Below are 12595 nucleotides of genomic sequence, written 5' to 3'. Positions count from 1 at the left end.
AGGATTGTTTCTAAACATCAGTTGGATGAATGTTGTCCTCAACATTGTTATCCCAGAAAAATGGAGACTTTCCTGTTTCAATCACTTAACATCGACATCACGGTATTGGACAGTGAGCTGCAGAGTAATGCTCCCTCTCTCCTGCAGAGTAATTCTCCCTCTCTCCTGCAGGGTAATGCTCCCTCTCTCCTGCAGAATAATGCTCCCTCTCTCCTGCAGAGTAATACTCCCTCTCTCCTGCAGGGTAATGCTCCCTCTCACCTGCAGAGTAATTCTCCCTCTCTCCTGCAGAGTAATTCTCTCTCTCTCCTGCAGAGTAATGCTCCCTCTCTCCTGCAGAGTAATGCTCCCTCTCTCCTGCAGAGCAATGCTCCCCCACACTCCTGCAGAGTAATACTCCCTCGCTCCTGCAGAGCAATGCTCCCTCTCTCCTGCAGAGTAATGCCCCCTCTCTCCTGCAGAGTAATGTTCCCTCTCTACTGCAGAGTAATGCTCCCTCTCTCCTGCAGAGTAATAATCCCACTCTCCTGCAGAGTAATACTCCCTCTCTCCTGCAGAGTAATGCTCCCTCTCTCCTGCAGAGTAATGTTCCCTCTCTACTGCAGAGTAATGCTCCCTCTCTCCTGCAGAGTAATACACCCTCTCTCCTGCAGAGTAATGCTCCCTCTCCCCTGCAGAGTAATGCTACCTCTCTCCTGCAAAGTAATGCTCCCCCTCTCTCTTGCAGAGTAATGATCCCTCTCTCCTGCAGAGTAATGCTCCCTCTCCACTGTAGAGGAATGCTCCCTCTCTCCTGCAGAGTAATACTCCCCCACTCTTCTGCAGAGTAATGCTCCCTCTCTCCTACAGAGTAATGTTCTCTCTCTCCTGCAGAGTAATGCTCCCTCTCTCCTGCAGAGTAATGCTCCCTCTCTCATGCAGAGTAATGCTCCCCCACACTCCTGCAGAGTAAAACTCCCTCTCTCCTGCAGAGCAATGCTCCCTCCGTCCTGCAGAGTAATGCCCCCTCTCTCCTGCAGAGTAATGCTCCCTCTCTCCTGCAGAGTAAAACTCCCTCTATCCTGCAGAGCAATGCTCCTTCTCTCCTGCAGAGTAATGCTCCCTCTCTCCTGCAGAGTAATGCTCCCTGTCTCCTGCAGAGTGATACGCCCTCTCTCCTGCAGAGTAATTCTCCCTCTCTCCTGCAGAGTAATACACCCTCTCTCCTGCAGAGTAATGCTCCCTCTATCCTGCAGAGTAATACTCCCACTCCCCTGCAGAGTAATGCTCCCTCTCTCCTTCAGAGTAATGCTCCCTCTCTCCTGCAGAGTAATGCTCCCTCTCTCATGCAGAGTAATGTTCCCTCTCTCCTGCAGAGCAATGCTCCCTCTCTCCTGAAGAGCAATGCTTCCACTCTCCTGCAGAGTAATACTCCCTTCCTCCTGCAGAGTAATGCTCCCTCTCTCCTGCAGAGTAATACTCCCAATCTCCTGCAGAGTAATGTTCCCTCTCTACTGCAGAGTAATGCTCCCTCTCTCCTGCAGAGTAATAATCCCACACTCCTGCAGAGTAATACTCCCTCTCTCCTGCAGAGTAATGCTCCCTCTCTCCTGCAGAGTAATGTTCCCTCTCTACTGCAGAGTAATGCTCCCTCTCTCCTGCAGAGTAATACTCCCTCTCTCCTGCAGAGTAATGCTCCCTCTCCCCTGCAGAGTAATGCGACCTCTCTACTGCAAAGAGATGCACCCCCTCTCTCCTGCAGAGTAATGATCCCTCTCACCTGCAGAGTAATGCTCCCTCTCCCCTGTAGAGGAATGCTCCTTCTCTCCTGCAGAGTAATGCTCCCACTCTACTGCAGAGTAATTCTTTCTCTCTCCTGCAGAGTAATTCTCCCTCTCTCCTGCAGAGTAATACTCCCTCTCTCCTGCAGAGCAATGCCCCCTCTCTCCTGCAGAGTAATGCTCCCTCTCTCCTGCAAACTAATGCTCCCTCACTCCTGCGGGGTAATGCTCCCACTATCCTGCAGAGTAATACTCCCTCTCTCCTGCAGAGTAATGCTCCCTCTCTCCTGCAGAGTAATGCTCCCCCTCTCCTGCAGAGTAATTCTCCCTCTCTCCTGCAGAGTAATGCTCCCCCACTCACCTGCAGAGTAATGCTCCCTCTCTCCTGCAGAGTAATGCTCCCACTCTCCTGCAGAGTAATGCTCCATCTCTCCTGCAGAGTAATGCTCCCTCTCTCCTGCAGAGTAATGCTCCCACTCTCCTGCAGAGTAATGCTCCATCTCTCCTGCAGAGTAATGCTCCCTCTCTCCTGCAGAGTAATGCTCCCTCTCTACTGCAGAGTAAAGCTCCCTCTCTACTGCAGAGTAAAGCTCCCTCTCTACTGCAGAGGAAAGCTCCCACTCTACTGCAGAGTAATGTTCCCTCTCTCCTGCAGAGTAATGCTCCCTCTCTCCTGCAGACTAATACTCCCTCTCTCCTGCAGAGTAATACTCCCCCTCTCCTGCAGAGTAATGCTCCCTCTCTCCTGCAGAGTAATGCTCCCTCTCTCCTGCAGAGTAATGCTCCCTCTCTCCTGCAGAGTAATGCTCCCTCTCTCCTGCAGAGTAATACTCCCTTTCTCCTGCAGAGTAATGCTCCCACTCTCCTGCAGAGTAATGCTCCATCTCTCCTGCAGAGTAATGCTCCCTCTCTCCTTCAGAGTAATGCTCCCACTCTACTGCAGAGTAAAGCTCCCTCTCTACTGCAGAGTAAAGCTCCCTCTCTACTGCAGAGGAAAGCTCCCACTCTACTGCAGAGTAATGTTCCCTCTCTCCTGCAGAGTAATGCTCCCTCTCTCCCGCAGACTAATACTCCCTCTCTCCTGCAGAGTAATACTCCCCCTCTCCTGCAGAGTAATGCTCCCTCTCTCCTGCAGAGTAATGCTCCCTCTCTCCTGCAGAGTAATGCTCCCTCTCTCCTGCAGAGTAATGCTCCCTCTCTCCTGCAGAGTAATACTCCCTCTCTCCTGCAGAGTAATGCTCCCTCTCACCTGCAGAGTTATGCTCCCTCTCTCATGCAGAGTAATGCTCCCTCTCTCCTGCAGAGTAATGCTCCCTCTCTCCTGAAGAGCAATGCTTCCACTCTCCTGAAGAGTAATACTCCCTTCCTCCTGCAGAGTAATGCTCCCTCTCTCCTGCAGAGTAATGCTCCCTCTCTCCTGCAGAGTAATGCTCCCACTCTCCTGCATATTAATACTCCCTTCCTCCTGCAGAGTAATGCTCCCTCTCTCCTGCAGAGTAATACTCCCACTCTCCTGCAGAGTAATGTTCCCTCTCTACTGCAGAGTAATGCTCCCTCTCTCCTGCAGAGTAATAATCCCACTCTCCTGCAGAGTAATACTTCCTCTCTCCTGCAGAGTAATGCTCCCTCTCTCCTGCAGAGTAATGTTCCCTCTCTACTGCAGAGTAATGCTCCCTCTCTCCTGCAGAGTAATACACCCTCTCTCCTGCAGAGTAATGCTCCCTCTCCCCTGCAGAGTAATGCTACCTCTCTCCTGCAAAGTAATGCTCCCCCTCTCTCTTGCAGAGTAATGATCCCTCTCTCCTGCAGAGTAATGCTCCCTCTCCCCTGTAGAGGAATGCTCCCTCTCTCCTGCAGAGTAATACTCCCCCACTCTCCTGCAGAGTAATGCTCCCTCTCTCCTGCAGAGTAATGCTCCCCCTCTCCTGCAGAGTAATGCTCCCTCTCTCATGCAGAGTAATGCTCCCCACTCTCCTGCAGAGTAATGCTCCCTCTCTCCTGCAGAGTAATACTCCCACTCTCCTGCATAGTAATGCTCCCTCTCTCCTGCAGAGTAATGCTCCCTCTCTCATGCAGAGTAATGTTCCCTCTCTCCTGCAGAGCAATGCTCCCTCTCTCCTGAAGAGCAATGCTTCCACTCTCCTGCAGAGTAATACTCCCTTCCTCCTGCAGAGTAATGCTCCCTCTCTCCTGCAGAGTAATAATCCCACACTCCTGCAGAGTAATACTCCCTCTCTCCTGCAGAGTATTGCTCCCTCTCTCCTGCAGAGTAATGTTGCCTCTCTACTGCAGAGTAATGCTCCCTCTCTCCTGCAGAGTAATACTCCCTCTCTCCTGCAGAGTAATGCTCCCTCTCCCCTGCAGAGTAATGCTACCTCTCTCCTGCAAAGAGATGCATCCCTTTTTCCTGCTGAGTAATGATCCCTCTCACCTGCAGAGTAATGCTCCCTCTCCCCTGTAGAGGAATGCTCCTTCTCTCCTGCAGAGTAATGCTCCCACTCTACTGCAGAGTAATTCTTTCTCTCTCCTGCAGAGTAATTCTCCCTCTCTCCTGCAGAGTAATACTCCCTCTCTCCTGCAGAGTAATACTCCCTCTCTCCTGCAGAGAAATACTCCCTCTCTCCTGCAGAGTAATGTTCCCTCTCTCCTGCAGAGTAATGCTCCCTCTCTCCTGCAGAGTAATGCTCCCTCTCTCCTGCAGAATAATACTCCCTCTCTCCTGCAGAGTAATGCAGCCTCTCTCCTGCAGAGTAATGCTCCCTCTCTCCTGCAGACAAATGCTCACTCTCTCCTGCAGAGCAATGCTCCCCCACTCTCCTGCAGAGTAATGCTCCCTCTCTCCTGCAGAGTAATACTCCCTCTCTCCTGCAGAGTAATGCTCCCTCTCTCCTGCAGAGTAATGCTCCCACTGTCCTGCAGAGTAATGCTCCCTCTCTCCTGCAGAGTAATACTCCCTCTCTCCTGCAGAGTAATGCTCCCCCTCTCCTGCAGAGTAATGCTCCCTCTCTCCTGCAGAGTAATGCTCCCTCTCTCCTGCAGAGTAATGCTCCCTCTCTCCCGCACAGCAATGCTCCCACTCTCCTGCAGAGTAATGCTCACTCTCTCCTGCAGAGTACTTTTTCCTCTCTCCTGCAGAGTAATGCTCACTCTCTCCTGCAGAGTAATGCTCCCACTCTCCTGCAGAGTAATGCTCCCTCTCTCCTGCAGACTAATGCTCCCTCTCTCCTGCAGAGTAATGCTCCCTTTCTCCTGCAGAGTAATGCTCCCTCTCTCCAGCAGAGTAATGCTCCCACACTCCTGCAGAGTAATGCTCCCACTCTCCTGCAGAGTAATGCTCCCTCTCTCGTGCAGACTAATGCTCCCGCTCTCTTGCAGAGTAATGCTCCCTCTCTCCTGCAGAGCAATACTCCCTCTCTCCTGCAGAGTAATATTCCCTCTCTCCTGCAGAGTAATACTCCCTCTCACCTGCAGAGTAATGCTCCCCTCTCCCCTGCAGAGTAATGCTCCCTCTCTCCTGCAGAGTAATACCACCTCTCTCCTGCAGAGTAATATTCCCTCCCTCCTGCAGAGTAATACTCCCTCTCTCCTGCAGAGAAATACTCCCTCTCTCCTGCAGAGTAATGTTCCCTCTCTCCTGCAGAGTAATGCTCCCTCTCTCCTACAGAGTAATGCTCCCTCTCTCCTACAGAATAATACTCCCTCTCTCCTGCAGAGTAATGCACCCTCTCTCCTGCAGAGTAATGCTCCCTCTCTCCTGCACAGTAATGCTCCCCCACTCTCCTGCAGAGTAATGATCCCTCTCTCCTGCAGAGTAATGCTCCCTCTCTTCTGCAGAGTAATGCTCCCTCTCTCCTGCAGAGTAATGCTCCCTCTCTCCTGCAGTGTAATGCTCCCACTCTCCTGCAGAGTAATGCTCCCTCTCTCCTGCAGAGTAGTTCTCCCTCTCTCCTGCAGGGTAATGCTCCCCCACTCTCCTGCAGAGTAATACTCCCTCTCTCCTGCAGAGTAATACTCCCTCTCTCCTGCAGAGTAATGCTTCCACTCTCCTGTAGATGAATGCTCCCTCTCTCCTGCAGAGTAATGCTCCCACTCTCCTGCAGAGTAATTCTTTCTCTCTCCTGCAGAGTAATTCTCCCTGTTTCCTGCAGAGTAATGCTCCCTCTCTCCTGCACAGTAATGCTCCCCCACTCTCCTGCAGAGTAATGATCCCTCTCTCCTGCAGAGTAATGCTCCCTCTCTCCTGCAGGGTAATGCTCCCTCTCTCCTGCAGAATAATGCTCCCTCTCTCCTGCAGAGTAATACTCCCTCTCTCCTGCAGGGTAATGCTCCCTCTCACCTGCAGAGTAATTCTCCCTCTCTCCTGCAGAGTAATTCTCTCTCTCTCCTGCAGAGTAATGCTCCCTCTCTCCTGCAGAGTAATGCTCCCTCTCTCCTGCAGAGCAATGCTCCCCCACACTCCTGCAGAGTAATACTCCCTCTCTCCTGCAGAGCAATGCTCCCTCTCTCCTGCAGAGTAATGCCCCCTCTCTCCTGCAGAGTAATGTTCCCTCTCTACTGCAGAGTAATGCTCCCTCTCTCCTGCAGAGTAATAATCCCACTCTCCTGCAGAGTAATACTCCCTCTCTCCTGCAGAGTAATGCTCCCTCTCTCCTGCAGAGTAATGTTCCCTCTCTACTGCAGAGTAATGCTCCCTCTCTCCTGCAGAGTAATACACCCTCTCTCCTGCAGAGTAATGCTCCCTCTCCCCTGCAGAGTAATGCTACCTCTCTCCTGCAAAGTAATGCTCCCCCTCTCTCTTGCAGAGTAATGATCCCTCTCTCCTGCAGAGTAATGCTCCCTCTCCACTGTAGAGGAATGCTCCCTCTCTCCTGCAGAGTAATACTCCCCCACTCTTCTGCAGAGTAATGCTCCCTCTCTCCTACAGAGTAATGTTCTCTCTCTCCTGCAGAGTAATGCTCCCTCTCTCCTGCAGAGTAATGCTCCCTCTCTCATGCAGAGTAATGCTCCCCCACACTCCTGCAGAGTAAAACTCCCTCTCTCCTGCAGAGCAATGCTCCCTCCGTCCTGCAGAGTAATGCCCCCTCTCTCCTGCAGAGTAATGCTCCCTCTCTCCTGCAGAGTAAAACTCCCTCTATCCTGCAGAGCAATGCTCCTTCTCTCCTGCAGAGTAATGCTCCCTCTCTCCTGCAGAGTAATGCCCCCTCTCTCCTGCAGAGTGATACGCCCTCTCTCCTGCAGAGTAATTCTCCCTCTCTCCTGCAGAGTAATACTCCCTCTCTCCTGCAGAGTAATGCTCCCTCTATCCTGCAGAGTAATACTCCCACTCCCCTGCAGAGTAATGCTCCCTCTCTCCTTCAGAGTAATGCTCCCTCTCTCCTGCAGAGTAATGCTCCCTCTCTCATGCAGAGTAATGTTCCCTCTCTCCTGCAGAGCAATGCTCCCTCTCTCCTGAAGAGCAATGCTTCCACTCTCCTGCAGAGTAATACTCCCTTCCTCCTGCAGAGTAATGCTCCCTCTCTCCTGCAGAGTAATACTCCCAATCTCCTGCAGAGTAATGTTCCCTCTCTACTGCAGAGTAATGCTCCCTCTCTCCTGCAGAGTAATAATCCCACACTCCTGCAGAGTAATACTCCCTCTCTCCTGCAGAGTAATGCTCCCTCTCTCCTGCAGAGTAATGTTCCCTCTCTACTGCAGAGTAATGCTCCCTCTCTCCTGCAGAGTAATACTCCCTCTCTCCTGCAGAGTAATGCTCCCTCTCCCCTGCAGAGTAATGCGACCTCTCTACTGCAAAGAGATGCACCCCCTCTCTCCTGCAGAGTAATGATCCCTCTCACCTGCAGAGTAATGCTCCCTCTCCCCTGTAGAGGAATGCTCCTTCTCTCCTGCAGAGTAATGCTCCCACTCTACTGCAGAGTAATTCTTTCTCTCTCCTGCAGAGTAATTCTCCCTCTCTCCTGCAGAGTAATACTCTCTCTCTCCTGCAGAGCAATGCCCCCTCTCTCCTGCAGAGTAATGCTCCCTCTCTCCTGCAAACTAATGCTCCCTCACTCCTGCGGGGTAATGCTCCCACTATCCTGCAGAGTAATACTCCCTCTCTCCTGCAGAGTAATGCTCCCTCTCTCCTGCAGAGTAATGCTCCCCCTCTCCTGCAGAGTAATTCTCCCTCTCTCCTGCAGAGTAATGCTCCCCCACTCACCTGCAGAGTAATGCTCCCTCTCTCCTGCAGAGTAATGCTCCCACTCTCCTGCAGAGTAATGCTCCATCTCTCCTGCAGAGTAATGCTCCCTCTCCCCTGCAGAGTAATGCTCCCACTCTCCTGCAGAGTAATGCTCCATCTCTCCTGCAGAGTAATGCTCCCTCTCTCCTGCAGAGTAATGCTCCCTCTCTACTGCAGAGTAAAGCTCCCTCTCTACTGCAGAGTAAAGCTCCCTCTCTACTGCAGAGGAAAGCTCCCACTCTACTGCAGAGTAATGTTCCCTCTCTCCTGCAGAGTAATGCTCCCTCTCTCCTGCAGACTAATACTCCCTCTCTCCTGCAGAGTAATACTCCCCCTCTCCTGCAGAGTAATGCTCCCTCTCTCCTGCAGAGTAATGCTCCCTCTCTCCTGCAGAGTAATGCTCCCTCTCTCCTGCAGAGTAATGCTCCCTCTCTCCTGCAGAGTAATACTCCCTTTCTCCTGCAGAGTAATGCTCCCACTCTCCTGCAGAGTAATGCTCCATCTCTCCTGCAGAGTAATGCTCCCTCTCTCCTTCAGAGTAATGCTCCCTCTCTACTGCAGAGTAAAGCTCCCTCTCTACTGCAGAGTAAAGCTCCCTCTCTACTGCAGAGGAAAGCTCCCACTCTACTGCAGAGTAATGTTCCCTCTCTCCTGCAGAGTAATGCTCCCTCTCTCCCGCAGACTAATACTCCCTCTCTCCTGCAGAGTAATACTCCCCCTCTCCTGCAGAGTAATGCTCCCTCTCTCCTGCAGAGTAATGCTCCCTCTCTCCTGCAGAGTAATGCTCCCTCTCTCCTGCAGAGTAATGCTCCCTCTCTCCTGCAGAGTAATACTCCCTCTCTCCTGCAGAGTAATGCTCCCTCTCACCTGCAGAGTTATGCTCCCTCTCTCATGCAGAGTAATGCTCCCTCTCTCCTGCAGAGTAATGCTCCCTCTCTCCTGAAGAGCAATGCTTCCACTCTCCTGAAGAGTAATACTCCCTTCCTCCTGCAGAGTAATGCTCCCTCTCTCCTGCAGAGTAATGCTCCCACTCTCCTGCAGATTAATACTCCCTTCCTCCTGCAGAGTAATGCTCCCTCTCTCCTGCAGAGTAATACTCCCACTCTCCTGCAGAGTAATGTTCCCTCTCTACTGCAGAGTAATGCTCCCTCTCTCCTGCAGAGTAATAATCCCACTCTCCTGCAGAGTAATACTTCCTCTCTCCTGCAGAGTAATGCTCCCTCTCTCCTGCAGAGTAATGTTCCCTCTCTACTGCAGAGTAATGCTCCCTCTCTCCTGCAGAGTAATACACCCTCTCTCCTGCAGAGTAATGCTCCCTCTCCCCTGCAGAGTAATGCTACCTCTCTCCTGCAAAGTAATGCTCCCCCTCTCTCTTGCAGAGTAATGATCCCTCTCTCCTGCAGAGTAATGCTCCCTCTCCCCTGTAGAGGAATGCTCCCTCTCTCCTGCAGAGTAATACTCCCCCACTCTCCTGCAGAGTAATGCTCCCTCTCTCCTGCAGAGTAATGTTCTCTCTCTCCTGCAGAGTAATGCTCCCTCTCTCCTGCAGAGTAATGCTCCCTCTCTCATGCAGAGTAATGCTCCCCACTCTCCTGCAGAGTAATGCTCCCTCTCTCCTGCAGAGTAATACTCCCACTCTCCTGCATAGTAATGCTCCCTCTCTCCTGCAGAGTAATGCTCCCTCTCTCATGCAGAGTAATGTTCCCTCTCTCCTGCAGAGCAATGCTCCCTCTCTCCTGAAGAGCAATGCTTCCACTCTCCTGCAGAGTAATACTCCCTTCCTCCTGCAGAGTAATGCTCCCTCTCTCCTGCAGAGTAATAATCCCACACTCCTGCAGAGTAATACTCCCTCTCTCCTGCAGAGTATTGCTCCCTCTCTCCTGCAGAGTAATGTTCCCTCTCTACTGCAGAGTAATGCTCCCTCTCTCCTGCAGAGTAATACTCCCTCTCTCCTGCAGAGTAATGCTCCCTCTCCCCTGCAGAGTAATGCTACCTCTCTCCTGCAAAGAGATGCACCCCCTCTCTCCTGCTGAGTAATGATCCCTCTCACCTGCAGAGTAATGCTCCCTCTCCCCTGTAGAGGAATGCTCCTTCTCTCCTGCAGAGTAATGCTCCCACTCTACTGCAGAGTAATTCTTTCTCTCTCCTGCAGAGTAATTCTCCCTCTCTCCTGCAGAGTAATACTCCCTCTCTCCTGCAGAGTAATACTCCCTCTCTCCTGCAGAGAAATACTCCCTCTCTCCTGCAGAGTAATGTTCCCTCTCTCCTGCAGAGTAATGCTCCCTCTCTCCTGCAGAGTAATGCTCCCTCTCTCCTGCAGAATAATACTCCCTCTCTCCTGCAGAGTAATGCAGCCTCTCTCCTGCAGAGTAATGCTCCCTCTCTCCTGCAGACAAATGCTCACTCTCTCCTGCAGAGCAATGCTCCCCCACTCTCCTGCAGAGTAATGCTCCCTCTCTCCTGCAGAGTAATACTCCCTCTCTCCTGCAGAGTAATGCTCCCTCTCTCCTGCAGAGTAATGCTCCCACTGTCCTGCAGAGTAATGCTCCCTCTCTCCTGCAGAGTAATACTCCCTCTCTCCTGCAGAGTAATGCTCCCCCTCTCCTGCAGAGTAATGCTCCCTCTCTCCTGCAGAGTAATGCTCCCTCTCTCCTGCAGAGTAATGCTCCCTCTCTCCCGCACAGCAATGCTCCCACTCTCCTGCAGAGTAATGCTCACTCTCTCCTGCAGAGTACTTTTTCCTCTCTCCTGCAGAGTAATGCTCACTCTCTCCTGCAGAGTAATGCTCCCACTCTCCTGCAGAGTAATGCTCCCTCTCTCCTGCAGACTAATGCTCCCTCTCTCCTGCAGAGTAATGCTCCCTTTCTCCTGCAGAGTAATGCTCCCTCTCTCCAGCAGAGTAATGCTCCCACACTCCTGCAGAGTAATGCTCCCACTCTCCTGCAGAGTAATGCTCCCTCTCTCGTGCAGACTAATGCTCCCGCTCTCTTGCAGAGTAATGCTCCCACTCTCCTGCAGAGCAATACTCCCTCTCTCCTGCAGAGTAATATTCCCTCTCTCCTGCAGAGTAATACTCCCTCTCACCTGCAGAGTAATGCTCCCCTCTCCCCTGCAGAGTAATGCTCCCTCTCTCCTGCAGAGTAATACCACCTCTCTCCTGCAGAGTAATATTCCCTCCCTCCTGCAGAGTAATACTCCCTCTCTCCTGCAGAGAAATACTCCCTCTCTCCTGCAGAGTAATGTTCCCTCTCTCCTGCAGAGTAATGCTCCCTCTCTCCTACAGAGTAATGCTCCCTCTCTCCTACAGAATAATACGCCCTCTCTCCTGCAGAGTAATGCACCCTCTCTCCTGCAGAGTAATGCTCCCTCTCTCCTGCACAGTAATGCTCCCCCACTCTCCTGCAGAGTAATGATCCCTCTCTCCTGCAGAGTAATGCTCCCTCTCTTCTGCAGAGTAATGCTCCCTCTCTCCTGCAGAGTAATGCTCCCTCTCTCCTGCAGTGTAATGCTCCCACTCTCCTGCAGAGTAATGCTCCCTCTCTCCTGCAGAGTAGTTCTCCCTCTCTCCTGCAGGGTAATGCTCCCCCACTCTCCTGCAGAGTAATACTCCCTCTCTCCTGCAGAGTAATACTCCCTCTCTCCTGCAGAGTAATGCTTCCACTCTCCTGTAGATGAATGCTCCCTCTCTCCTGCAGAGTAATGCTCCCACTCTCCTGCAGAGTAATTCTTTCTCTCTCCTGCAGAGTAATTCTCCCTCTCTCCTGCAGAGTAATACTCCCTCTCTCCTGCAGAGCAATGCCCCCTCTCTCCTGCAGAGTAATGCTCCCTCTCTCCTGCAGACTAATGCTCCCTCTCTCCTGCGGGGTAATGCTCCCACTCTCCTGCAGAGTAATACTCCCTCTCTCCTGCAGAGTAATGCTCCCTCTCTCCTGTAGAGTAATGCTCCCCCTCTCCTGCAGAGTAATTCTCACTCTCTCCTGCAGAGTAATGCTCCCCCACTCTCCTGCAGAGTAATGCTCCCTCTCTCCTGCAGAGTAATGCTCCCACTCTCCTGCAGAGTAATGCTCCCCCTCTCCTGCAGAGTAATTCTCCCTCTCTCCTGCAGAGTAATGCTCCCCAACTCTCCTGCAGAGTAATGCTCCCTCTCTCCTGCAGAGTAATGCTCCCACTCTCCTGCAGAGTAATGCTCCCTCTCTCCTGCAGAGTAATACTCCCTCTCTCCTGCAGAGTAATGCTCCCCCTCTCCTGCAGAGTAATTCTCCCTCTCTCCTGCAGAGTAATGCTCCCCCACTCTCCTGCAGAGTAAGGCTCCCTCTCTCCTGCAGAGTAATGCTCCCACTCTCCTGCAGAGTAATGCTCCCTCTCTCCTGCAGAGTAATACTCCCTCTCTCCTGCAGAATAATGCTCCCACTCTCCTGCAGAGTAATATTCCCTCTCTCCTGCAGAGTAATACTCCCTCTCTCCTGCAGAGAAATACTCCCTCTCTCCTGCAGAGTAATGTTCCCTCTCTCCTGCAGAGTAATGCTCCCTCTCTCCTGCAGAGTAATGCTCCCTCTCTCCTGCAGAATTATACTCCCTCTCTCCTGCAGAGTAATGCACCCTCACTCCAGCAGAGTAA

At 52.2% G+C, this 12595-nt stretch overlaps 2 protein-coding genes across 2 annotated transcripts in view; one reads left to right on the top strand and one right to left on the bottom strand.

The window, feature by feature from the left end:
* Positions 1-12595, bottom strand: part of LOC140424943 (E3 ubiquitin/ISG15 ligase TRIM25-like) — an 872674-nt gene that overhangs the window by 618746 nt on the left and 241333 nt on the right. The window lies entirely within an intron of this gene.
* LOC140429275 (uncharacterized) overlaps positions 1-12595 on the top strand; it is a 151498-nt gene that overhangs the window by 111697 nt on the left and 27206 nt on the right. The window contains exon 6 of the mRNA XM_072516070.1: positions 57-102. Within this exon, the coding sequence (XP_072372171.1) occupies positions 57-102 (46 nt within the window). The remainder of the gene's footprint in view (positions 1-56; positions 103-12595) is intronic.

The sequence above is a fragment of the Scyliorhinus torazame genome, chromosome 1 (genome assembly GCF_047496885.1).
Source record: "Scyliorhinus torazame isolate Kashiwa2021f chromosome 1, sScyTor2.1, whole genome shotgun sequence".
Classification (NCBI taxonomy): domain Eukaryota; kingdom Metazoa; phylum Chordata; class Chondrichthyes; order Carcharhiniformes; family Scyliorhinidae; genus Scyliorhinus; species Scyliorhinus torazame.
This window is presented reverse-complemented; position numbering and strand designations above follow the sequence as displayed.